The sequence below is a fragment of the Acipenser ruthenus genome, chromosome 5 (assembly GCF_902713425.1).
Source record: "Acipenser ruthenus chromosome 5, fAciRut3.2 maternal haplotype, whole genome shotgun sequence".
NCBI classification, from domain to species: Eukaryota; Metazoa; Chordata; class Actinopteri; order Acipenseriformes; family Acipenseridae; genus Acipenser; species Acipenser ruthenus.
The window spans coordinates 13,267,010-13,293,132 of NC_081193.1; the positions used below are offsets into that span (position 1 = coordinate 13,267,010).

The window sequence follows — 26,123 nt, forward strand, 5'->3', positions numbered from 1 at the left end:
TGAAATGTGTACCAAATAACGCGTTTTTGACACTGATGGCCTTCCATAGGATGGCCTTCCATACTTGGTCATCTTCTGCAGTGCCACAGATGTTGCAGAAGATTTTTGTGTAAAGAATGAATTGCCTACAACTGTGTTGCTTGCAACATATTATAACAGCAACATCATCTCATGTTTAATCACAGTATTTTGTAATACTGTGTAATTACATTTAATGTTGCCTATGGGCGATTTCACAAAATGTCAGTGGAGGCACGCCTTTTGAGGAGTGAAGGGAATGTGCAATTGCGTACTGCCACTCCCATACTCACAGTACTGGACAATAGGGTAACGCTACACGCTGGAGCAACCTGTCTGGTACAGCCTGTCTGGCTGCTGCTTCAGCTTGCAGCGCTTCTCGTCCTGGAACCGCTGTGATCATCTTAAAGGAAACGTTTCCTACTTCAACAAAGTTGACGTTCAGTAGGCTATGTTTTTTTTTTATTATTATTATTTGTCGACACACATTGTGCCATAGCGCAAGTCTGGTGCCTTTAAGCACAAAAGAGCAGTCTTTCCCAGTACCTTCAAGCTCTGTCATTCTGGAGCCAAGTTCACCACTTGTCCTGAGTGCAGCACTAGATGGAACGAGCACTTATTTTCAAGACACGTTTCCTTTTCCTTTAACTGGGACACCTAATGCGATATCATGAAAATCATGATGGCATGGATAGAATATCTGTGTAGATTTGTTTAAACGCACTGTATTCCTTTCTTAATACTTTTCTTTTCAGAATTAGCTTTTATTTTCCTCAAACACTGCAATACAATCATGGATACATTGGTGGGTTCGGAGAAGTCTCATCTTATCAATGAGAAGAAAACGAAAATTTACAGTCAAAAATTAAAAAGGTAAATAACACTTATTTCTTAAAGACAATGTTTGTACAGAATACAGTCTCTGAATTTGGTTAATGCACACACACACAATATATATATATATATATATATATATATATATATATATATATATATATATATATATATATATATATATATAAATATGTATGTATATATTGCATTCTGATGCATGCAATACCTGAGTTAGAATAAGTAAATACTTTAACAAATAACCTTATCAAGTTATACATTTGGACTATGAAATGCAATTTTTGTAAATGATTCAACCTACCTAAATTAACATACTATTAGGTGTTACCTGTACCGTTTTACACCATAGTACCATGGACATGGGTTAATATTCCCGTGACTTTTGCATTTAAAAAGCAGCCGGACATGTAATTTAATTCATGTCCAACAAATCCGTTTTAAGTAGAGGACGGGATTATGGTGTATATATATATATATGTATATATATATATATATAGTAATGGCAGTGTACATTTTGGAAGTATATGCTACTGATTGTATCCTGGACTATCAAAATAAATCAATATTGGATAATTAGCCGCTTTCACTGAAACTTATAATGTTTATCCAATTATTGAAAATGGTTATAATCACTTTAACTCTATTATTTCTGTTCCTTTTCACTAGTGAATCTCGAGTAGATGTAACATTTTGAAATGCTGTGCATGCGAAAAAATTATTACGCAATGTAAAGATGACAATTGAAAAGAAAACTGGATTTCATTCAAATGCAGAATCCTATTGGAATGTATGAGTTGAATTGCTAAACACTGTTGAATAAACTACAGTGCCAGATGATTTTGATTGCCCGATATTGGAACTGCTACTTGTGTACGTTTTTGTTACACAGTTGGTTTTTTTTTTTTGGTTTTTTTTAATTTACACATTGATTCAGAAATAACCTACATTTTAGGCATACGTGTTATTTGAAGTTACACGTTTTAATGTTCTACTGTTGTATTTGACCGCTTTTTCAGATTTTTAAACAGAATGACGGGCATATATTACGTTAAATTCATTGTTAAACTTTTTACAGTTTTACTATCGGTATTATATCCAACAGAAATGTCCTTTGATGTTTGTTCAGTAGAAAGCACAAAACAATCCTCTATAGCTATACCTTGAATATATTTTTAAATGCGATGCGTAGTTTGTGAAGTGCATTTTACATGAATTCTTGTAATCTTAATTACAACTTGTAACATTTTAAGTGTGCTTGATAGTATCTCATTAATCATACGTTGTATAAAATATTTTATGTGAGTGAACAAATTCATTTCCACGCCTCAATTCATTTCAGACAAAATGTGATTGATTGATCCGGGGAGGTCCCATCCTCAAAAGACTTGCACTAATGTGTTTAATAAACCCATAATCTCTCATGATTGTGATCTGATTAGAGAAACACACTCAAATAACCGATAGGCAAGTCAGATCTAGCCAAATCAACTGCAGTTTAATTATTTTTGAAGTAATGAAAGTCCAACAGGGAAATAAATATCGGGTATTGTGAAGAAAAAAAAACAAACTATGACTTTATGCACGGGGTTCTACAGAATACAATTGTACGATAAATACATTACTTGTACTTTTGCATGCAATACTGGTAAATGCTTATTTTACATTTTTTACATGACTAACACATTCCAGTTCCAATGAGCATTTTAACATGATTTCTACTTTCTCAAAGCATAACCACAGTCTGTTACACCTTATAGTAGAAATCAGGTATACCTCCAGATTTTATTCGATGGAAAATAAAGCAAAGGAACTCTTTTGTACGCGACTTGTATTCTTTTAATGAATAAAAACGTCATAGCAAAATAGCTTGTTTTCCTATTTATTTTGTGTCAGATAGAAAAATAAAAACATGTCCAGTAAACAGGCTATAACCATACCATATAATTCAATTCTTCTTCTTCTATACTACTGCTGCTGCTGCTGCTGCTGCTGCTGCTGATGATGATGATAATAATAATAATAATAATAATAATAATAATAATAATAATAATAATAATAATAATAATAATAATAATACATGTACATCAACTATTACATAATATAAACCCCCGATATTGAACATTTAAAAAATACGTTATTTAAATATTATATTCGTTAAAACAACAATAGCCTAATAATCTTCAAATTTGAGTTAAAACTAATATATAAAAAATAAATAAATAGCAAGCACATTTGCGTTTTCTGTAAATGTAAAATAAGGAATATTTAAGAAGTATTTTTTTGGAAACGTAGGATATTTTGTCAAGTTAGTGGCTATAAATTATCTTGTTTAAAATAGGAGGACTAAAACTAAACAAAACTGTGAATTTAAACTGTAACAAGCCCTCAGCAATTGTACAAGCAGGGGTTACATCTAATGAAGTTACATAATAACTTCAGTGTGGAGTAGTGGTTAGGGCTCTGGACTCTTGACCGGAGGGTTGTGGGTTCAATCCCCAGTGGGGGACACTGCTGCTGTACCCTTGCTCAAGGGTACTGCTGCTGTACCCTTGAGCAAGGTACTTTACCTAGATTGCTCCAGTAAAAACCCAACTGTATAAATGGGTAATTGTATGTAAAAATAATGTGATTTCTGTATAATGTGAAATAATGTATAATGTGATATCTTGTTACAATTGTAAGTCGCCCTGGATAAGGGCGTCTGCTAAGAAATAAATAATAATAATAATAATAACTTGGATATTCGAAATAGAATGTAATTAGAACGCAATGGACATATTTTTAAAGCGTCTACTGGGGTCTTTACTGAAGAGATTTTAGAGTGTTAACGTGGTTTAATAGTATTGCAAAACGAACGGATGCTTTTCTGCTTTTGGAAAAAAAGGTTGTTTTTGAAAGTGTACTCAGCACCATATGAGAATTTCAAATAGGTATATGCAATAATTTACTCTAGCTCCATGACTTTGAAATCATTGAGCTTAACTTTGTTAATGAAGTCAAATCTAGCCGTTGGCAGATTGGACACTAAAAACACTACACAGCCCTAGTTTAAGCATTTAAACTCTAAACGATAACACCCAATGCGTATTTGTTTTGGAGAGGAAACTATGAAGGGGCAACAACATATCAGGGTTGAAATGAGCAATACATACACCCCAATTGTTCATTATTTGTATTACCCCTATATTAAAGCCCAATTTTGGACCAATGGTGGACCATGTTGCCAAGCTTCTGAACCTAAGTGAGGGTCAGTCTAGGTTGCCTTTGACTAGAATTGATCACTTTAACACAACTAATGTTTCTCTTTTCTAATTATTATTTATTATTGTTGTTGTTGTTGTTGTTATGGGCCATGGTTTAGGTGTTGAATGCATCCTTTAGGTATACTTGTATAAATATTTGACATTGAATAGATATGTCACTGCTAATTACATCATGGTGTATAATTAGTGATGCTTGACTCTTCCTATACTCTCGCCCCATAATATTTAATTATTAAACCTAATCTATCAGAAGCACAAACTCCTCCTTAGCATCACTATAAAATATCACGCCAAAGGGAAACCTGTCATTATAAATTTAACTGCTTGACAACAGCGTGAGAAATTCTCACCACAGGGAGAGGGAATTCAATTAAGAAGTAAACAACCTCTTCTTGTCCAGCCTACCTAACTTGATATTGACATGTAGTGATATATATGTCCATTGGGATGTGATGTTAAGATCCCCATGCAAACAGTTAATGAGATAAAATAGTGACAATAGGGCATTGCATTGTTAGAATAACATCTCCTTCCCATTTACTTTGCTATATTTTTGCTTTTAAATATTTAAGCAAATATTTACCAATTACCAAATACATATTCTGTTATCTTGTGTATTGTGTGATCACATGGTATATGGGACCCTAAATCTAGCATTCATCCACCTGCAGATCCATGTTATACTGGAGCACCCCTATATATATATATATATTCTATACCAAATATATACCATTCTATACCAAAGAAAATGTGACAAGGAGATACTGTATTCTGTATTCTGCACAGCAAGCGTGTAAACTGTGATAAGCAGCTTGGCATGAACTGTGTATAAGCAGTTGTAGTTAACAAACAAAAAAAAGCAAAAATAGATCAAAGTTGTTTTTAAATAAAACCTAAAAATAAATAGTTTAGGAAAAAACTGTGGCTCACAAAGATGCCTCAAATTATATCACTTGATCTTCAGTGTCTCTGCCATTCACTGACTCGAACTGGGAATTTGTCTCTACAGTGATTGCTTGCACTGCCTGTTATCACTTGAGTACCGACTGTTAGCTGGTAGCCAGTTCTCATTTCTCAACCTGAGCAAACATCTGACGTTCCCTGCATATCCTGAATCAGCATGTGTGTCATGATGTTCACTGATGTATGCAGGTGAATGTTAACACATTGCGAACAAAGAAATAAATACAACGCTTAAAATAAAACAATATAGTTGTAAGTAATCACAAATGAAAACTTTTTTGTTTAAACCTGCTTATTTTATTGTGGGTGGGGGAGGCCTGGTTCCTAAACTTACCTTTTTGAGCAAAGAATCAATGTTTGACTTGGATTAAATGAAAAATAATGGACCATCATGAAACTATAGAGGCTCTTTTTAGCTCATTTATACAATCGCTATAACAGAGCTATACTTCATTAGGCAGTACTCCGTGTAATAATGTGGAAAACAGTAGAAGAATGAACTTGCCGGATAAGATTGTTGTAACGTTTTATATGTGAGTTTCTTGGTATCAAGGCAGGTTGTTGTGGATCTGAACACTTCTAGTATTTGCTTATTAACCTACTATATGTTTTGTCCTCAACGCCTTTTTAATATAACGGTCTGATTTCTCAGAACCCAATTCACACTAATCTCTCGTACTATAAATAAGTTGCTTGTCACTGGTGAAGGCACTATCTGAAAACTTTATCAGTGGGATAAACAAGCACTTTCTTTTTTTTCTTTCTTTTTAATATTTTACAGCATTTCTTGTGATTGCTATAGTTTGCTCTGCAATTTAAAATTGGCTGTAAGCAATACATTTAAAAAACAGCTATGTCCAACAAGCTCAGAAATTAATTTATTTTAAAACTTAAATGTAATTAGTAGTTACCTTTGTTTATAGAATCTATATATATATATATATATATATATATATATATATATATATATATATATATATATATACACACACACACACACAGAGTACTGTGCAAAAGTTTTAGGCAGGTGTGAAAAAATGCTGTAAAGTAAGAATGCTTTCAAAAATAGACATGTTAATAGATTATATTTATCAATTAACTAAATGAAAAGTGAGTGAACAGAAGAAAAATCTAAATCAAATCCATATTTGGTGTGACCACCCTTTGCTTTCAAAACAGCATCAATTCTTCTAGGTACACTTGCACAAAGTCAGGGATTTTGTAGGCATATAGTCAGGTGTATGATTAAACAATTATACCAAACAGGTGCTAATGATCATCAGTTCAATATGTAGGTTGAAACACAATCATTAACTGAAACAGAAACAGCTGTGTAGGAGGAATAAAACTGGGTGAGGAACAGCCAAACTCAGCTAACAAGGTGAGGTTGCTGAAGACAGTTTACTGTCAAAAGTCATACACCATGGCAAGACTGAGCACAGCAGCAAGACACAAGGTAGTTATACTGCATCAGCAAGGTCTCTCCCAGGGAGAAATTTCAAGGCAGACAGGGGTTTCCAGATGTGCTGTCCAAGCTCTTTTGAAGAAGCACAAAGAAACGGGCAACGTTGAGGACCGTAGACACAGTGGTCGGCCAAGGAAACTTACTGCAGCAGATGAAAGACACATCATGCTTACTTCCCTTCGCAATCGGAAGATGTCCAGCAGTGCCATCAGCTCAGAATTGGCAGAAAACAGTGGGACCCTGGTACACCCATCTACTGTCCGGAGAAGTCTGGTCAGAAGTGGCCTTCATGGAAGACTTGCGGCCAAAAAGCCATACCTCCGACGTGGAAACAAGGCCAAGCGACTCAACTATGCACGAAAATACAGGAACTGGGGTGCAGAAAAATGGCAGCAGGTGCTCTGGACTGATGAGTCAAAATTTGAAATATTTGGCTGTAGCAGAAGGCAGTTTGTTTGCCGAAGGGCTGGAGAGCGGTACACGAATGTGTCTGCAGGCAACAGTGAAGCATGGTGGAGGTTCCTTGCAAGTTTGGGGCTGCATTTCTGCAAATGGAGTTGGGGATTTGGTCAGAATTAATGGTCTCCTCAATGCTGAGAAGTACAGGCAGATACTTATCCATCATGCAATACCATCAGGGAGGCATCTGATTGGCCCCAAATTTATTCTGCAGCATGACAACGACCCCAAACATACAGCGAAAGTCATTAAGAACTATCTTCAGCATAAAGAAGAACAAGGAGTCCTGGAAGTGATGGTATGGCCCCCACAGAGCCCTGATCTCAACATCATCGAGTCTGTCTGGGATTACATGAAGAGAAAGAAGCAACTGAGGCTGCCTAAATCCACAGAAGAACTGTGGTTAGTTCTCCAAGATGTTTGGGCCAACCTACCTGCCGAGTTCCTTCAAAAACTGTGTGCAAGTGTACCTAGAAGAATTAATGCTGTTTTGAAGGCAAAGGGTGGTCACACCAAATATTGATTTGATGTAGATTTCTCTTCTGTTCACTCACTTTGCATTTTCTTAATTGATAAATATAAACTATTAACATGTCTATTTTTGAAAGCATTCTTACTTTACAGCATTTTTTCACACCTGCCTAAAACTTTTGCACAGTACTGTGTGTATATATATATATATATATATATATATATATATATATATATATATATATATATATATATATATATATATATTCTTGTGACGGTTGTGGAATACCTTGATGAGCTTTTATATTATTTATTTATTTATTTATTTATTTATTTATAATTTTGGAAAAGTGAATGTGATGATGGTCAGAAAAACTTTCCAGTTTCCAGATAGCCAGAGTGGATAGAAGGTCAAAACCAAGTTCTTCATCGGTGGTTGTTATACCTTCCAAGTTTCCAGTCATTTTAAGAAATAATTCTAGAGATACATTGACAACCAACAAATTAAAATCAATGAGGTAGAAGTTGATTTGCATTTAGTTTATCAGTGGGTTGGTGGTCCATAGCCCAGTCCGATTCTAAATCCAATAAAGCACAGCTGGATCAACTGACTGTCTTCAGGCTCCAAGTATTGAGCCGTAAAACTGATCTGTTGAGAAAAGTGGCAAAGATGTTGGTTGTCAATGTATTTGTATTTGTTAGTATGTATTTGTTAGTTGTCAATGTATCTCTAGAATTATTTATTTTAATGACTTGAAAAGTGGCAAATATGATAGTCCTCCTTGTTTAAAGGGAGCAGGAGTGATAGCTTTGTACAACAGTTACAACTCAATCACACATTTAGGCAAGGATTTATTTTACTTATTGCTGCAAACCGAGAGCTGCAAAGCACAAGGAATTAAAACATACACCAGGTGGTGTTTTAAAGTCCCTTCTGTTACTACAATAACTGTAAGAAAAACACAACCCCACCTATTAAAGACACTGTCACTTAAACTGCGGGGTGAGTAATGCAATTGGAGGCTTCCTCGTTTGAATCCCAGCTGCACTGAGTTGCGGAATTTGGCTGGGGGGCCACAAGAGGCGATGCATTGGCTTTTACAGCATCACGGGCTAGGGAAGGAAGAGTTTTGAGAGAAAAGTGGAATCAGATTAATGATGCTTTGGTTGATATGACATCTATATCCCTCTATCCTGGGGATGTCTCTAGAACCTAGATGAAGTTTGCAGACGGTTGGCCTCCAAAACAGTTTTTAAGCATTGACTAACTATCAATTAAATGTGTTTGTGCTTAGAGAATCAAAGAGATTTGTTGGTTGGTGATTACAGAACATAAAACAGGATTTTTTGTATTGAATACATATTGAATCTCTATTAGTTAAACAATTTTTATATCCCACCATAACCCTAATCTTAACGTACTATAAAACAAGCATGGTAAAAGTGCCTCTGAAACTTTATTATAAGTAATATTGTGAAATATTTGGACTGATTTATATTTAATTGATTTATTAGAAGAAAGAATACAGTATATAGGTAATATCAAACTTTAGATTGTCTTTTTCTTTTAAGATCTTATGGAAAATTGATGAAACGCAACTTTCTGATTTGCTAAAATAAGGTTTAAATACTTTCAAAACAGTCAGTTTAATTCCCAGTAAAGGAGGACACATAAAGTAACTAGTACCTGAATAATGTTCAGTTATTTGTTCCTATATAGTGGATTAAACCTGCTGATAAATATAACCATACAATGGAAAGACCAATTCATGGAATACAAATTTTTATCTTTTAGCCCAGTCACAGGATCCAAGGAGGTCTATCCAAACTTCCCAAGCGAGAATGGCAACTCAGGCACGACAATCGAGCTGGAGCGACACGTCGGACAGCATTGCCATGGAAAGGCAACCAAGACCATTGAAAGCAGAGAGACAGAGTTGGCAAGGAAGAAACTCTACATTGCTTCTGTAGTGTGTTTGATATTCATGATTGGAGAGGTTATCGGTAAGAGCATTGCTCTGTTTCCTTTGGCGGTGATTACACTGGGAATGCACAGGGGTTAGAAACACCTACAATATCATTAACAAGGTAATTGGGTTTAGAGCCACCATGGCCAGCCAGGACAGCACTGAATTTTGAAACTTTTATTTTTTTCAAATGAACCTACAACTACTGCAAATGAATAAATAATAATAATAATAATAATAATAATAATAATAATAATAATAATAATTTGCAATAATAAAAGTACACTATCTAAATTGTTTGTAATTATTCAAAACATTTCGTTCGTTTTTTAAAAAACGAAATGACAGGGACCGAAAATTATTAAAACAATCTTTATTTAAAACTTATAACATAACATGTAAAACGCAATTGTGTTGCACAGACCTGCCGCTATTTCTCTGTATATGTATTTATTTTGTGTTTTCGCTTAGAGTGCACTGTGAATTTGAGTTTCGCCCCACAACGCTATGACAGCTCTGCTTTCTTGCTCTCCCCAGTTCACGCCAAGGTTGTCAGAAACAAACAAACAGCAAAAAAAACAAAAAACAAAAAACAAAAAAAACTGTGTTTTTTTAAGCTAATCGTTAGTACAATCAAATATTTATTTAAATAACAATAAAAACAAACAACAAAAAGACAGTGTGTTAAAGCGTGTTTGAAACTAAACCAATAACTAAGTGGTTTACAATAAAATAACTGGGAAAAATACAGGATAGTTTTTGTATAAAATTATTTTTGATAGCATTTTTTAAAATAATTCTCACCGATATACTCACCACCGATATGACCACTGGCGTCTGCACCTGTTTAACAAAGCAAAAACGTTACCGTCAAAAGTTTACATAGCCCAATGTATGTACACTTTTGATGACAACTTAATAATAAAACGTTGATATTTACAAATACTCCCCAATATAAACAGTTAATAAATTCAAATATTCAGGACGCTTGCGTCTCAAGTAGTTCTTCTCTTTTTGTGACGCTGCGACGTCACTGCAGTTTCTTCCTGACTAGATTCAGTGGGGGAGGAGCCGAGCAGCACTCACGTCGTGCGTGAGCCGTCCTAAAGTCGGGTGAGTTTACACTGCCTTTATGGACTGGTGCTTAGCCACGGTTTAGATGGCCGTTTTTAGGACAGCTGGGAGTAGGCTGTCTGCGTTTACACTGCAAAAAAAAAAAAGACCTGAGACGGCCCAAAGCCATCCGAAAAATGGCCAGTGCAAATGTACCATAAAACTGCTTTGGAACCCAGCATAAATACATGTCACGTGCATCATTAACTGGTGTAGAAATGGTAGAAATGCTTTTTTTATCATTTATTTTCACTTATTGTGCAGCTGTGTGCATGTTTTAAACCACAAAGAATTATGAGTTTTACTTTTACTTCAGAACCATTAATACAATTTTTACATTGTTTCAAATATGATCATAACAATGCGTTAGGCAATTATTTGTTACATCTGTTATTATATTATCAACATTGCAGGCCTGTCGGGCATCGTCCAGAACGAAAGCTGTTGACAGCAGTAATATGATATGAATGCATGTTCTTTTGGTTTTATATTTTGGAATAGACAATTAAATGGCCCTCAACTAGCTTCCCCTGGCTTTTTACTGTGGGAAGTAGCCTATTTGTGCATTGGCTGTATAATAAAGAATAAGGTATACTGTTGAACCCATTGTAACTTGGATAACTTCTGACTGCTCTCTCTTGTATGTTTTTTGCATGTGCTTTAGGTGGCTACATTGTAAAGTGATGATGTAATGCTTTTAGACTGCTTTGTGTAAGAAAATGAATAAGTTCACCCAGTATAGTGTGACAGATGGACAGCTGACAGATTTTTTTGAATATGTTATTGTATTCGATGTAAGTTTTTAAAATGATTATACACTACATACATTACCAGATTTGAAGGGTATTTCTAACTTGGCCACATGATTGAGTTATTATGAGTAGCCCCAAAATATGTGAAGCAAAGCTGAACAAACACACTATGCTTTGCTTCCCACAGCTCTATCACGATTGTCTGCTCTTTAACTGCCATTTTAGTCTTCTCCACCCTGCACATTTAAAATAAGTCCAATATTTCTTCAGATCTTGTATTAAAAATACTGATGTATTTTCAAGATTTGAGTTTAAATGTTGCAGTAGCTCACAATGCATTACATTACAACCCTGGCAGCTTCCATTACCTTCACAGCTGGAAGCAGGAACGGAGCCAATACTTCTCATTTTCAAATCCAGTTTTCAGTTTCTAGATGTCCTCTCTGAGTTGCTTTGTTCATCTTATTATATAGAACTTTCTTCAGCGGAATAATATTAGTTGTCGAGTGAATGTCAAAAGTTATAAATTCAAATGAAATTCATTGTTAGAGACTAAGGTTGCTTTTAGGGAATATAGTTTTTCATGGTTGTGAGGGTGTGTATGGGAAAACTCAAAGTTGATATTTTTAACAGGTGAAATCGATGCACTTTTTCCTGTTTTTGTAGGTGGCTACTTAGCTCATAGTTTGGCGATCATGACTGATGCAGCGCATTTACTCACAGACTTTGGGAGTATGATGGTCAGCTTATTCTCCCTGTGGGTTTCATCAAGACCCCCCACCAAGACCATGAACTTTGGTTGGCAGAGATCAGGTAGGGCCAACCAACAAGTCCAAAAACCCCATTGCTGGTTACAGAGATCTTTTAACCGTCCTAAGGACATGTTGGAAAACTGACTTTCCTGGTAACCTGGGGTCCAACTGGACCCCAGCAATAAAACAACATATAACTAACAACTGGAGTAAATGAATGAATGAAAATGTGTATATGAACACTTTATTTTGCTTTTCCTTTACTTCTAGCCATCGTTTGGTATAATGTGTTGTTTATGCTATGCAAAATGGATAAGACACCCAATGCTCACAGCTGTCTCCTAGCAAGTGAAGGAACCACTGTATTCTAGATGCTGTAGTTTATTTTAGACATGTCACGGGCACGTGAGATATCATTGGAAAGCACTTGAACACACCTACTGATTTGCTGCACATCACAGCACTGGAGCACTGAATGAGGGGGTGGTAGAAAGTACGCATGCCTGACATCAATGGAAAGCGCAAAGCCTGCACTTTTAAATGACGTTGAAACCGGAACGCTATTTGTTGAAGCGACGAGTAATAGGCAACAAACAAAACTTAGGAGCTGACTCATGTCACATGACTCAAGCCTTAGTTTCGGTTTGTTGTAGTTTCGCTTAGGAACGTCTGTTCAGGACATACGATACATCATTGGAAAGCACTAATTCTGTACTTTCAAACAAGCCTTGAACCAGGAAGCTATTACAGTGCCTGAGATATTCATGAGAGAACTGTAAAATCTTATAAATAATAGATATCCTATTATAATTAATATGGGTTTGAGACTGCTAGAAGAACCAACATCTTTAAGATACATCTGTGAACCAGCAGCTATATATACTGAGAGGCTTGTACTATACCCATGTATATTATAATGTGATATCTATCTATCTATCTATCTATCTATCTATCTATCTATCTATCTATCTATCTATCTATCTATCTATAGATATGTGCCATGGGTCATTGTAGTTATTCTTCAAAAAAGGAACATTTCATAGTACAGTGGAAGAGAATATTTCACTACATACAACCAGCCTGTTTAGAGGTCATGCTGCTGCAGCACTGGGACTTATTTTGGTCATGATCAGTCAATGTAACAGAAGGGATGTTTTATACCCTAGAGATTTTGGGAGCCCTTGTGTCGGTGTTGTCTATCTGGATTGTGACAGCGGTGCTGGTGTACCTGGCCATCATTAGGATCGTCAACAACGACTATGAGATCGAGGGCCATGTGATGGTGATTACCTCTGGCTGTGCCGTTGGAGTTAATATTATGTAAGTTGAGGAACTCTAACCCTAACCTTAACACTGGTGTATAAGGGGCGTTGGGGCACTGCCCCACCAGTTTGAATTCAATGATAATTAGCTATTTTGTCGCTGGCCACTAGTAACATCATTACAGTAATTACATTGCCTACTGCTACCACTGCAAATGAACATGAGCATGTGCAGTAAAGACCTTGGGTGGTTTCCCTGCCGCCCCTGTAGCACATGTGCAGCAGTGATTGAATGGCAATGCCCGCGTGTGTTCAGTGCTCAGTGGGGCGTGTTATCTGTCACCCGAGCGCAGTGTTTCACAGGTAAAACAGTGAGTAGGTGAGTACAGTTTGATTTAAGATATAAGATGATGCTCCTACAGATTTATCAGTTACATATTGTGCTGTATTAAAATTCCTGATTGTATAATGTTAATTGTGATATATAATGTGCATGTGGGTGTGAAAGAGAGAAACGTTATCGTGTTTCTTCAAATCATTTTTTGAATTTATTGTTTCGTGACTTTTTTCCCCAAACTGTAGTTACTGTATGCGCGTAGCTTTTAAAAAAGGTACTCTGCCAAAACCCTTCTTAATATATATATATATATTTTTGAGTTGTTATATTAACACCCCACATGTCTCAGAATTCACCAGCCACTGCTGCATACAGCACAAGAAATGTATAAATGTGAATCTAGTATTTCAATACCTACTGATAAAATATATTTGAATGTGAATAGGAAGTCCTTTCAAAATAAGATTAATGCTACATTGCACCATATTTCCTTTTTTTTTTTAAATCCTGTAAATTGTTTTGATGAATGTTATGTGATATGGAAGTAAAATATGTGTTCTGTAAGGCACGGCATCATGGGCCTTGTACTGCTACCCTTGAGCAAGGTACTTTACCTAGATTGCTCCAGTAAAAACCCAACTGTATAAATGGGTAATTGTATGTAAAAATAATGTGATATCTTGTAATAATTGTAAGTCGCCCTGGATAAGGATGTCTGCTAATAAATACAAATAATAATAATAATAATAACTAAGGTGTCATGCAGAGGTAACCTTTGAAACCTTAATGTTGAGGTATATTATGAAGTATCAGCTTGGCAAGGCTTTCACCCAAATTCCATTTATTGTATTTTGTGTTTTTAGAATGGCCTACATTCTGCACCAGTCCACCACGTTTCACAGTCACAGCCATGATTCTGGTTATCACAAACTAGATGATGCTGTCGAGAGCCCAGACAGTCTTGGGCATGGACACTCACACTTTGGTCACCATGGCAACACCAGCGTGAGAGCTGCCTTCGTCCATGTCATTGGAGATCTACTTCAGAGTGTTGGAGTGCTGATTGCTGCGATTATTATTTATTTTAGGGTAAGTAATTACATCTTCACATTTCTGCTGACAGAACAAATATGCTGTTTGATCTAACAGTCTGAATAAATGCCTAAGAGTCTGGAGGAGATCCCAGTTTGAATCGCAATTTAACTAGCCACAAGGTTTTTTCAAACTCCAGTAACTGTGGCATAATGACCATCCACAAAACATATAGAAATCCTGGTGTGGCTGTTGGTTCTATGTTTTAAAATGTCAGATCTGAATGTGTTTGACCCTGGCTTAGTCTCAAATTCAAATATAAAGAAAATGTTTTAACATATGATACTATATCAAGGTGCCATGGTTGCCATTGGTGCTAATTGTGTAATTGTGTAGGTTACCATTCTTCTGATGCCTTTCTTCTCTTCTTACTAACAGCCTGAATACAAAGTAGCAGATCCAGTCTGTACCTTCCTGTTCTCTGTTTCCGTCCTGGGAACCACTGTCACCATCTTAAGGGATGTCTTCAGAATACTAATGGAAGGTATATTATTATTTATTGCAGTACAACTTTCAGTTTGCATAACATGTTTGATGGAAACTCCTCAGTTACAGTAGCTGCACAGACTTCAACTGTCTCAACTGGCTGGGTGAAGTCACTAGTTTTTCCTGGCTTCAAAGAGACCAGAAGAATTAGACAGATGGATATATCATGGTACTGAGCCCCACAGTCTGGAATCAATACAGGTCTCTTTACAAATTCAACTAAGGGGCAATATTTTGTGATATTTAAATTACATTTCCAAAATGAATATAACATTCTTTGCGCACTCCTTGCCCCTTTCCAAGTTAATACAAAAATAATGTGAAATGACCCCCCCACCCCTCCCCCAGTACCATTCAAATAACATTGCTTATGTTAATTTCACACATAGGTGCCTTGAGCAGAATTATTTTAGTGGGGAGATTGTGCAGTGGTGTGGCCTGGAACAAATGTTATTATAATAGTCAGTTCAGAATCAAAATCTCTGTATTTGCTCGAAAAAAAAAACAACAAAAAAACATACAACTAAAGGAATTTATAACAAAACACTGTGATTTGTAATCCTGCAAAGCATGGAAAATCGTATTGCAGCAGTTAGCATTGACAGGAAGATGTTACAATGGAGCAGCTCTGCCTTTTCAGTCAAGCAGGCTGAGTGGCCGACTGACAGCTAAAACCAAATCTCTTTCCTGCAGGTGCCCCAAAGACAATCCAGTTTAATTCTGTTAAGGAGGTCCTGCTGTCTCTAAAAGGTGTGAAGGCAATGCACAGCCTGCGCCTGTGGGCCTTGACGCTCAGTCACACAATGCTCTCAGTCCATATTGCCATCGGTGAGTACAAATCAAGGAGAATCTCCATACACGCTGTATAGACTGTATGGTGGAGTGGGTGTGTTAACCAATGAAAGTCAGGTCAACAATGTATTAAGACAAGTTTAAACTATTTACAGCACTTACTATTTTTAATTAATATAAATGTGTCCATGTACAGTTACTACCAGTTTTTGAAAAAATGTCACTGAAGTCCACTACTAATAATTACCAGTAAGAATAAATATTTAAATAGTCTATTTTTTTTTTTTTAATGAAATTATAGTTCGTTTGTTTTGAATGAACAATGAATGCAGTTGAGTGTTTCATTAATCCATTTTTTGCCCTAAAAGATTACTTAGTGGATGCTACTGTGTGGCAATCTGTTCACTGAAGTTGGAAGCACAGCACTCAGTACAGTCCCCAGCCATTGCTGTGTTTAGGTCGTCCAGTACTGTAACACATGTGCTGTTTTTCACAGAGGAGGATGCTGACACACAAACAGTGCTTAAGGAAGCCACAGAGCTCCTGCAGAATAAATTTGGCTTCTACAGCACGACCATTCAAGTGGAGAACTACTGTGAAGACATGTCACACTGCACACAGTGTCAAGACCCAACAGACTGAGACTGATGAGGTCCCCGGATTCTCAGGAACCCCCCGGCCCTCTCCCCTGGGAGGATGAAAGGGCCTTTCTGATCGAGGGGTTTTAATGTCTGCCGGTGTACATATTATTGAGACACGTTTTCAAGGCATTACTACATTGTGTAACCAGAGGTAAAAAAATCATGGGAGTACAAAAGCATTATCACAGTCGTACAAAAGCCTTAGCACAATATTTGTTTTACAAACGCACTTGGCTAACAGTCACAGATGCTTTCATTTAAAACCAAATGTTATTTTAAAGTAGTGTTTGCAGCTGAATGCTTGATTTCTGAGGTCCATCATGGGTGGACACTGCATAAAATCCTCAGGATATAGTGATTCCCGTTAAATAAATGCTGATTAAAGAAACTTAAATACAGTAGATAACAGTTAAGAACATAAGAAAGGTTACACACGAGAGGAGGCCATTCGGCCTATCTTGCTCGTTTGGTTGTTAGTAGCTCATTGTTCCCAGAATCTCATCAAGCAGCTTCTTGAAGGATCCCAGGGTGTCAGCTTCAATAACGTTTGAGGTTATTATTTTTAAGTTCTGCTCCTGAGGCTAATTGCTTGTTATTTATACGGGGCGGATATTTTCAAAAGGATTTGCCGTGCAACACAGCAGGAATCTCTAGTCGTATAATTACACCTTACCTGTCTGGTGGAAGTCTGTTTCAGGAAGAGGAGGTGGGGGAGTGGGGTGGGGGTGGTAGCTTCACACCATGATAAAAGTTAGGCCAGGTCAATAAATGTGTCAAACTTTGTCAAAAATGTCTGCATCGTAGGCATTGTATAGTGCCCTAAAATAAATAAGTGCTTCATAAGATTATATAGCTTGTGCTTAAGAAACTTATAAAATGTAGTTTTATTTTCTAGATTAACTTTCTATTTAAGTGAAGTTTAAAAAAAAAAAAAAAGAAATTAAGAGAGATGATAGACTTTTTTTTTTATATCATCATTCCTTGAAGCATTCTGAACAATTTGTTAGCTGCAGTGAAGTAAGAAACACCATTTAATTTATAGTGCATATCAATTCTCATAAGAACATTTTTAACAGCTCATACATAATTCATCAGCTGGTATTCAATTTCACTCAGCCTAGTCATGCATTACAAATAGGATGAACAATGAGATGAAGGCTATGAGGCATTACACCACTGCAGATTCTTTCTTAACACACTCACCTTTACTGGTGGCTGTTTCACATTCAACATTCTGACACTATGTTGAGTTCAGAAAACTCAATACAGTGTCAGAATGCTGTATGTAAAATGGGTATGCCATCTGACCTTGTACTGCTAAGCTTATGCTATACAGACAAGTGTATATAAACATTGTATGAATGTACATTCTATACAGGTTAAGTACTGAAAAACACTTGAATGGTGTAGATTGGTTCAGACTTTGTGGGGAGATGCATATTAAAGGTCATCCTTGGCATTCCTAGGACACATTGCTTGACCAGAGTGCAGTATAAAGTGACATTAAAGCAATATGCTTGAAATGCAAGGAAGTCACGAGCATGTCGGCATGTGGTCTTGTTTCTTGTTACTATTTATTTGCTTCACCATTTAAGTAACCCATGTGTGTGAGAGCCTGCAGGTATTCAAGGACACATTGTATTTGCATGGCATCTTGGGACAGGAAGTTACTGCCAAATATCTGTGGGTTAAAGCTGGTATAAATAGTTAACTCTTTCCCTCGTACAGAACCAGAGCCATTTCAAATGGTTCAATTGGGACCAAAAAGCAGGAAAACGCAGATTCTAGGCATACAGTTTAGTGTACAAGCTGTAGCCAGGGCAGATACTGTGCAGCAAGATAGAAACGTACATACACTACCCCAGGCAGACAAGATAACAAACAAACCTTCAATTCTGTACCCTACCCCATGAAACGGTAACATAGTGCGAGACGCTACAGTGAGCTATATTTAAAAATAGAAATAAATTATAAATTTTGTCCAAGGAGGAAAATGCTAGAAAAATCTACTTGCCCCCTCCCGTCACACAAAACACACACAACAAAGCAGAATTTAACTTGTAGGATTTAAGTTTTATTTAACAGTGATTCAATTAATGATTAACAGGGGCAGATCAGCCTTGTAGCTTGATGGTTCACTAAATTATTCAAGATACACAAAAGGTTCCCTGTGACCCCACCTCACCTCAACAAATGTGTAACATACTTTAAGGAAACGTTCCTTTCAGTGCAGTTTGAAACACATTTGCTAGTAAATGTAAGTAACATGCTAAGACTACAACTATAATAAGCAATACTTGGAGTTATTCAAATATAAAAATAGCTTCTGTCTGTTATATAACATTTAAATCTAAAACATATGTAAATATGGTAAATGGCAAACTAGGTTAGCAACACTAACGTCGAAAGATAAAACAATCATTACATTTTTAGCCAGGGAAAGTTGAAATGCTTTAAACAGTAAACCACTCTTTTTTTAAACATCCCAACAAGTACACGCTTGACCACAAAGTAGACTTTTTTTTGTAACTTTACTAGATTGGCTCATTTAAATGTCAGGTTCATGTATTAAAAAAGCAGGATCACTTATATGATTTTTCCACAGCTAGCCAATCAGAAGTGATAGGGGTGGGACGTAAACACTTTTTAAAATGTTTGTGTGTAGGTGCTAGACTTCCGCAATTCATGCAATTACACTATATAATTAGGGCTTCTGTTTTTATTAATTTAATTTTTCTGTGCTTATTTTTTAGCTATATTTGAGTTTTATGTAATCATTTTCTTTCATGGCTTTTGCTTTTTATATACTGTGTGAAAGTATTGTTTTCGGTTACTTTCCAAAATGCTTGGGCATTTTTTTCTGTCAAAATATGTATAGTACTAACTCGACAGTACTTGCACACTTAAGTTGTACCTTCTTTCCTTTGCTGTCTTCCACAACAAAATCCTTATGGTCACGGGCACATTCTTCTGGGTTTTTTGAGTGTAGGCATTTCTTTACATTTCGCCACAATTTGCGATTCTGTTTTAAAACCTCTGTATCGTAACTGTGTAATACAGTTTTAAATCCCACAAACAAGCCTCCATTCGTAATTGTAATCTTGTCTTAAATCTTGCAAGCAGAGTCTCCAATAGAAATGTAGGAATGTGCTGCCACTCAGTAGTTGGGGCGGGTTTAAAGCTCCAGGAGGGATGGTGAAGGTGGTGGCAGCGTGAGCCGCTCCAGGAGGGATGGTGAAGGTGCTGGCAGCGTGAGCCGCTCCAGGAGGGATGGTGAAGGTGCTGGCAGCGTGAGCCGCTCCAGGAGGGATGGTGAAGGTGCTGGCAGCGTGAGCCGCTCCAGGAGGGATGGTGAAGGTGCTGGCAGCGTGAGCCGCTCCAGGAGGGATGGTGAAGGTGCTGGCAGCGTGAGCCGCTCCAGGAGGGAAAGCAAGGACGGCAGCATCAGATGAAGTGGATGGCCGTGCTCCCTGTCAGTTCCAGGCCAATAATGCACTAGCCCTGCCCGAGAGACCTGGTGGCCAGAGCACGATTAAAGCTGAACGCTATGATGGGACTTCGCCCTGGGAAGCCTACCAGGCAAAGTTCTGCCTGGTGGCCCGGGTGAGTGGATAGGGCCCTGAAGAAAAGTCCAGACATCGCTGGAGGGCCAGGCATTGCAGGTCCTACTTGACCTTGACACAGACTTTAGGGTTTGCCACTGCTCTCAGCCGGCGGTTTGGGAAGGTCAAGCCAGAGATGAGCCTGCGCCACTGACTGGCTACTTGAAGCTGTGCCAGTGGAGAGAAACTGGGGATTCTGGCAGCGGATGTCCGGTACCTAGCTCGGGGGCGTATCTAGCGTACCCGCCAACGGTGCAGGAGGACTTGGTGGCAGAGGTGTTTATCTGCGGCCTGGCCCCCACCACACTCTGACAGCAGGTCTGGCATGCCACCCCAACCTCCCTATAGCAGGCTGTGGCCCATGCTGAATGGGTCATGGTTGTGCTCGAGCAGAGTTGTCGAGACCGGGCCATGAAATGGGTCTGCGTTGCTACAGGAGAGGGGAGTGGAGGTTAAAGTGATAACGAGACCACGGTCCAGCAGGTGTGGACTCCAGGCCACCAAGAGAAATGCTGCTGGATGTGCGGGAAGCCTGGCCATCTCCTGGCCCAATGCAGACGCCCAGAGGCACCCTGTGAGGGACAGCTGCTCCAGTATCTCCCCTCCTTTCCCAGAGGTGACGATGTGGTGGCGCTGGTGGGCCACCAGGATAACAGCCTACACGCACCTTGCTCCACCAGTGGGGTCCAGTGCAAAACCCTGGTCGATACTGGCTCCACCATCTCCATCATACGGCCTGGAGTCCTTCAGCCGAACAGTAACTGGGCAAATCGCTCTTATGCTGGGATGGCAGCTCCTTAAAATTCAGTTAGGAAGCCTAGTTGAACACAAGTTCTGGATGGCGGATATCCAGGACTGTTGTATTCTGGGGCTGGACGAAAGAGCCAAAGTGGGGGCACCCTCGAACTGGCTGCTGGGGCTGTGTTCGTTGGCCAAGACCACCTTCAGCTCTCTGTGGACCTGGAACTTGGGGAGGAGAGCCGGCTGAGCGAGCCAACATTGCTGCACCACCCGAAGAAGAGCAAGGCTTGTCGGACGCGGAGGGGCAGGACCCGGCCTCTCTCAGAAGCAGATGACAGTGCTGTGACACCTGCTGTGCTGGTGCAGAAGAAGGATGGGTCACTGCGATTTTGTGTGATTTACAGGAAGCTCAATGCAGTGACCCGTAAAGACTCGTACCCCCTTCCCAGGATTGACGAGGCGCTGGACTGTATTACGGCCTCTCATTGGTTCAGCTCCCTTGACCTGTGGAGCACCTACTGGCAGGTTGAGTTGGCTCCCGAGGTGTGCCTGAAGACTGGTCAGGGCCCCAGAAGACTTTAATTCTGGATACAGATGCAAGCAATGTGGGGATCGGGGCAGTGCTGGCCCAGGAGGGCCCGGGTGGAGAGTGATTCATGGCATACTACAGCCGGGCACTGAGCAAGCCTGAATAGAACTACTGCATGAGCACCTGGCTGTGATACAGGGCATGCGCCATTTCCAACCGTACCTTTACGGCCAGAGATTCCATCTGCGCATAGACCATGGATCCCTGCAGTGGCTACTCAATATCCGCAAGCCTGAAGGACAAGTGGCCAGCTGGATTGAGGCCCTGCAGGGGTACGACTACTCTGTGTAGCACAGAGCCAGCCACTTGCACAGCAATGCGGATGCTTTGTCCCGGCTCAGAGAGGGGTTCAACTGGGGACGGTGCTGCTGCGACCACTGCACTGCCCAGAAAGACCCGCTGAACCGCCCCTGGAGCGCTTTGGCGTGGACATCCTTCGCCCCTTCCCTCGGTCAGAGCGGGGCAACAGGTTCGTCCTTGTCGCCATGGACTACTTTACGAAGTGGCCAGAGGTGTAAGCGGTGCTGGACCAGAGCACCACCACCTGTGCGGCGGTCCTCCTGGATGGCATGTTCAGCCTTTTTGGGGTGCCCGAGGAGCTACACAGCAACCAGAGGCGCAACTTTGTGGTATCACCAAATGATCTATCTGGTCATACCTCTGAGGCTGATGGTCACCCTCAAGTAAAGCAGTTACCACACGTTGCCTGAATGAAAAGTGGTCTAATTTGCCCTCCTGCAGTCTATGTACCTACCAAGCGATTTGCTCAGTAAGATCAAGGCAGTGTGTGATTAGTGGGAAATGCCACTTTTTACCTCTAATCAACGTACGATACAATCGTATGTTTTGATGGCTTGATGAATGCCACCCATATGCTTGTTGTAGTCTCTGATATGAGGCTGGCTGACTTTGCTAGGTTTCTTGTTCTTGTGACAATATCATTTGGCTGCCTAAATTGGATGGACCAGAGAGGTATTGGATGCTACAGTAACTATGACGTTATCATTCCATTTAGCAACAACAATTCTTTCCTTTGAGTCCACAAAAAATTCCACTGTCCCACAACTTGACTTCAACATGGTGTTTTTCAAAGGGAGGGGACAGCCGGAGGTGAGGTTTTCCCTGATCGTAACTATTGCTTCAGTCCCCTTGTTAGATATTTTTTAGAGGAATGGATGTGAAGAAGTTATTAAAGGAAATGTGGTATGGGTATTTACCAAGGCTAGCTAGCACATCTGTGTATTGCAACAACACACTACCTCCTTAACCAAAACCCTATTGGTAGGATCAATGATGGTCTTTGCACTCTGGTAGGGCTCGATCCACACTCCAGAGCTTATACCCGTACCTTATAAGCTTGCCCCTTATAAACTGCTTAACCATGCCTTCCAACATCAGCACTATTCCCAGTACATGTGCCTACGTGGAAGCAGTAGGTCTTTACTTAGAAGCTGAGACACAGTTGGCCATGGCCTGTAAGTTTCTTTCAAATCACCTTTTGTCCATTTGTGGTTTTTCTTTTGACTGACCTTCCTCTTCTGAGTAGGTGGTCTGTGAAGGCCACCTACTTAGGTGACTGTCACCTCATCCTGTTGAACCTTGTTCTCTTCTAGCATTAGGAGGGTATCATGCAGTGCTAGTCCCCTGTAGAAAATAAATACGTCACGTTCTAACACACCAACATCATTTGCATCATCCTATATGTGGGACACCATATTTTAAGGGAGTCCTGCTGGATCAGTTCATTATTTCCAACAACACTAATACTATTTATACTTACTTAGTTAATTTATAAACACGTGTTCCTATGTAGGTTCTACTTTACTCACTTTCTCGGATGATTGACTTGTGAAGATGGCATTTCGCTGTGGCACCTTCATGAATATCGTCTCTACGGTGTTTGTCTCACTAAACAACTGAGGAGCAAAATCTCTATGTGCGTAGAAAGGAGTCGAGGAACTATCTAGCGCCGCTCACAAGAACTACGTAGAAAAATTGTAATTCCACGTGACCTAAATGCAGGACAATAGGCATATCTGGGTTTAAATTGTATTGTGGTGAAGGAAAGGTCTTAATATTGTTCAGTACATACAGAAGATAAAGATTAGGAGTTACTTAAAATTACAATGGTATGGGTCGTTTATTATTAGTAAGACTACAGAACTGAACAGATGCTACTGTGAGCCTGTCAGAGACAGACAACATTAACTCATCACTACAATGTTAGCTTAGACAGGCCAATTGGATGTCCACAGCGGCACATTTTTCATGTACAGATAACAGTATGAATCAAAAGTTACTGACTAGTTTTGTATTATTCTTGTGATAAATCAAGACATGCATACAATGGAATCCAATTTTTATGTAAGATATACATTAAATGTATTCTCTCTTAATTTTGTATTGTTAAACTGACATACATACTGGCTTACCTTTATGCATACAAATCTGAACAATGAGAACACTTTGAACCATGAAGCAGCTTGGCAGTTTTGTAATATCCCTGATGTGGTATTGGCTTTTTTCATTTTGTGCTGTTTCCTTCATCTTTTCTACCTCTGGTTACAGATCCGTCACACTGCCTCAATAGTGTTCTTCCAAGGCAGACTGTTGAAATACTGTAACACTAAAAATAACCTGGTGTTCCTTTAAAATAAAATGCCTAACCTGGCCTCTGTGCAATTCTGATTATTATTATTATTATTATTATTATTTTTTAAAAGGTCCTTGGGTAATCAAGAGTATTGTGCAAAAACCATTTAAACAAACTACTGTACACAGCAGAAACGAAGAGGGGACATATTCATCATGATCTGTAATATTCATCATGTTCATGATCAGTTTTGATGCTTAAATATAAATGTTACTGTGTTGTACCCAGCACCAGTACAGTTATATTTTGCACAAACAGGAAATTTGTGTTAACACAGCCAACAGAATCCAAAGCTTAAGCGCTATACAAGGCAGTTTACTGTGCTTAAAGTGTGCAATACGTGTTTATTGTTGTCCCGAACTTTAACCAAAAATGTGGCAATTAGTGCAAGCATCTAATCATTATTTCATCTGTTAAGTAAAACATGACTTAAGCCAGTGTTCCTCTGAGGCCCGTCATTCGGACACCATTCCACAATGAGGGAGATGGTAATGTACTGGTTCTGTATGAAAAAAAGGCTATATTGGTCTTCAAACTGATGAACACTACAGTAGCCATCTCCTAATTAAAAAAAAAAAAATGTTAACTGCCCTCCATCAGGCAGCCAACCAGCTCCTTCAATGAACACTGACTGACGGCCGGAAGAACGTGTCGGTGCTCATTCACGTGTGCTTTCTCAGTATGATCAAGGAGACACACTGGGTTTCTGATTATAGCCAAACATTTGTCAAGTTTTCAAAATATGCCAAGGGGAATATTCAGTTTAGTTCCATATTATTTATTTTATGGGGCAATTCATTTAAAACTACAGACATAAAAAGACACTCAAACATAACACAGCATTAGCAACACTTTAAAAAAATGTTGATAACATTATATAAGCCCTTAAATTTAAACACATATATGTAGATTGATTGAATGTTGCCATAGGAAAAAACACTGGTCCTGTATATTTAGATAGAACTCCATTGCTTATACAGTGCTCAGGAATACAGCACCTTAGCTACTGTTTGACTAAGGAAGATGCAACACAGGGCAGCTTGTGGTGACTATTGTAGCAAATGCCTTGTGCAAAGTTCTAGGAACGTCTAATGCAGTAATTGCTTCGATAGTGGTCTTATTCAATAGTTAAGGTTGTATTCTCCATGCAATTAATGCAACTGATTGTATCATCCTCCTTTTGCACTCTGTGTGATTATATCACACTCCATTCCATACAGTGCCTCATGATCCCAGTTTTAAACGGGCTAAGGTCCTTATTGTTTCCCAAAAATCTAAAGAAAATCCTGTACATCACAGAAACCATAATGTATGTGAAATAAGTGGTTCATATTTGTTCTATGAATTGGTGTGATGCCTGTAACTTTTGTGTTGTACTTTGACAAAATTGTAAAAAAGAAGTAATTACTCTAATAAAAGTCTTTTCAGTGTATTACTGGTTTGTGGGATAGTATTATTATTATTATTATTAGAAATAAGAATACTCACTGTTACAAATGTATCTTAATATTTCCAGTGTGTATCTGTTTTGTGCTGTTTTTTTGAAAATTGGAATAAAATGTTAAAAATGAAAAGTAATGTGCATTTACATATTTTTGCCATTCGTAATGCCAAGCAACAGATTACACCGTGTAACAATTTTTTTTTTTTTTTGGTTCCTGGGTAGTAAGTGTTATTTCCTAATTGCTTATGCCTCAAAAGTATAGAAAATGGCTATTATTCCCCACAAACTTTGCTTTTGTGACCAGGACAGTGATATTTTGAAATTTACCTATTTTCCAGAACATTCCAGATAGATTCAGTGCTGAGTAAACTTGGAGTAACTTCTAGAACTTTCTAGAACTTTCCAGTAA

General features: G+C 38.5%; 1 protein-coding gene and 1 long non-coding RNA gene across 2 annotated transcripts; one reads left to right on the forward strand and one right to left on the reverse strand.

Annotated features, from left to right (window-relative positions):
• The first annotated feature begins 380 nt into the window (after positions 1 to 380).
• slc30a2 (solute carrier family 30 member 2) lies at positions 381 to 25,833 on the forward strand. Its single transcript, XM_034003081.3, has 8 exons — positions 381 to 891; positions 9,287 to 9,495; positions 11,990 to 12,136; positions 13,242 to 13,395; positions 14,538 to 14,763; positions 15,145 to 15,250; positions 15,946 to 16,080; positions 16,541 to 25,833. Exons 1-8 carry the CDS (start codon positions 812 to 814, stop codon positions 16,684 to 16,686), a joined length of 1,203 nt encoding a protein of 400 aa, XP_033858972.1. The 5' UTR covers positions 381 to 811; the 3' UTR covers positions 16,687 to 25,833.
• Positions 8,041 to 10,548, reverse strand: LOC131737087 (uncharacterized). The gene is made up of 3 exons (XR_009328657.1): positions 10,263 to 10,548; positions 8,464 to 8,604; positions 8,041 to 8,140 (listed from the first exon to the last, which is right to left on the reverse strand). It is a non-coding gene; the product is annotated as an uncharacterized LOC131737087 (long non-coding RNA).
• Positions 25,834 to 26,123: the final 290 nt, after the last annotated feature.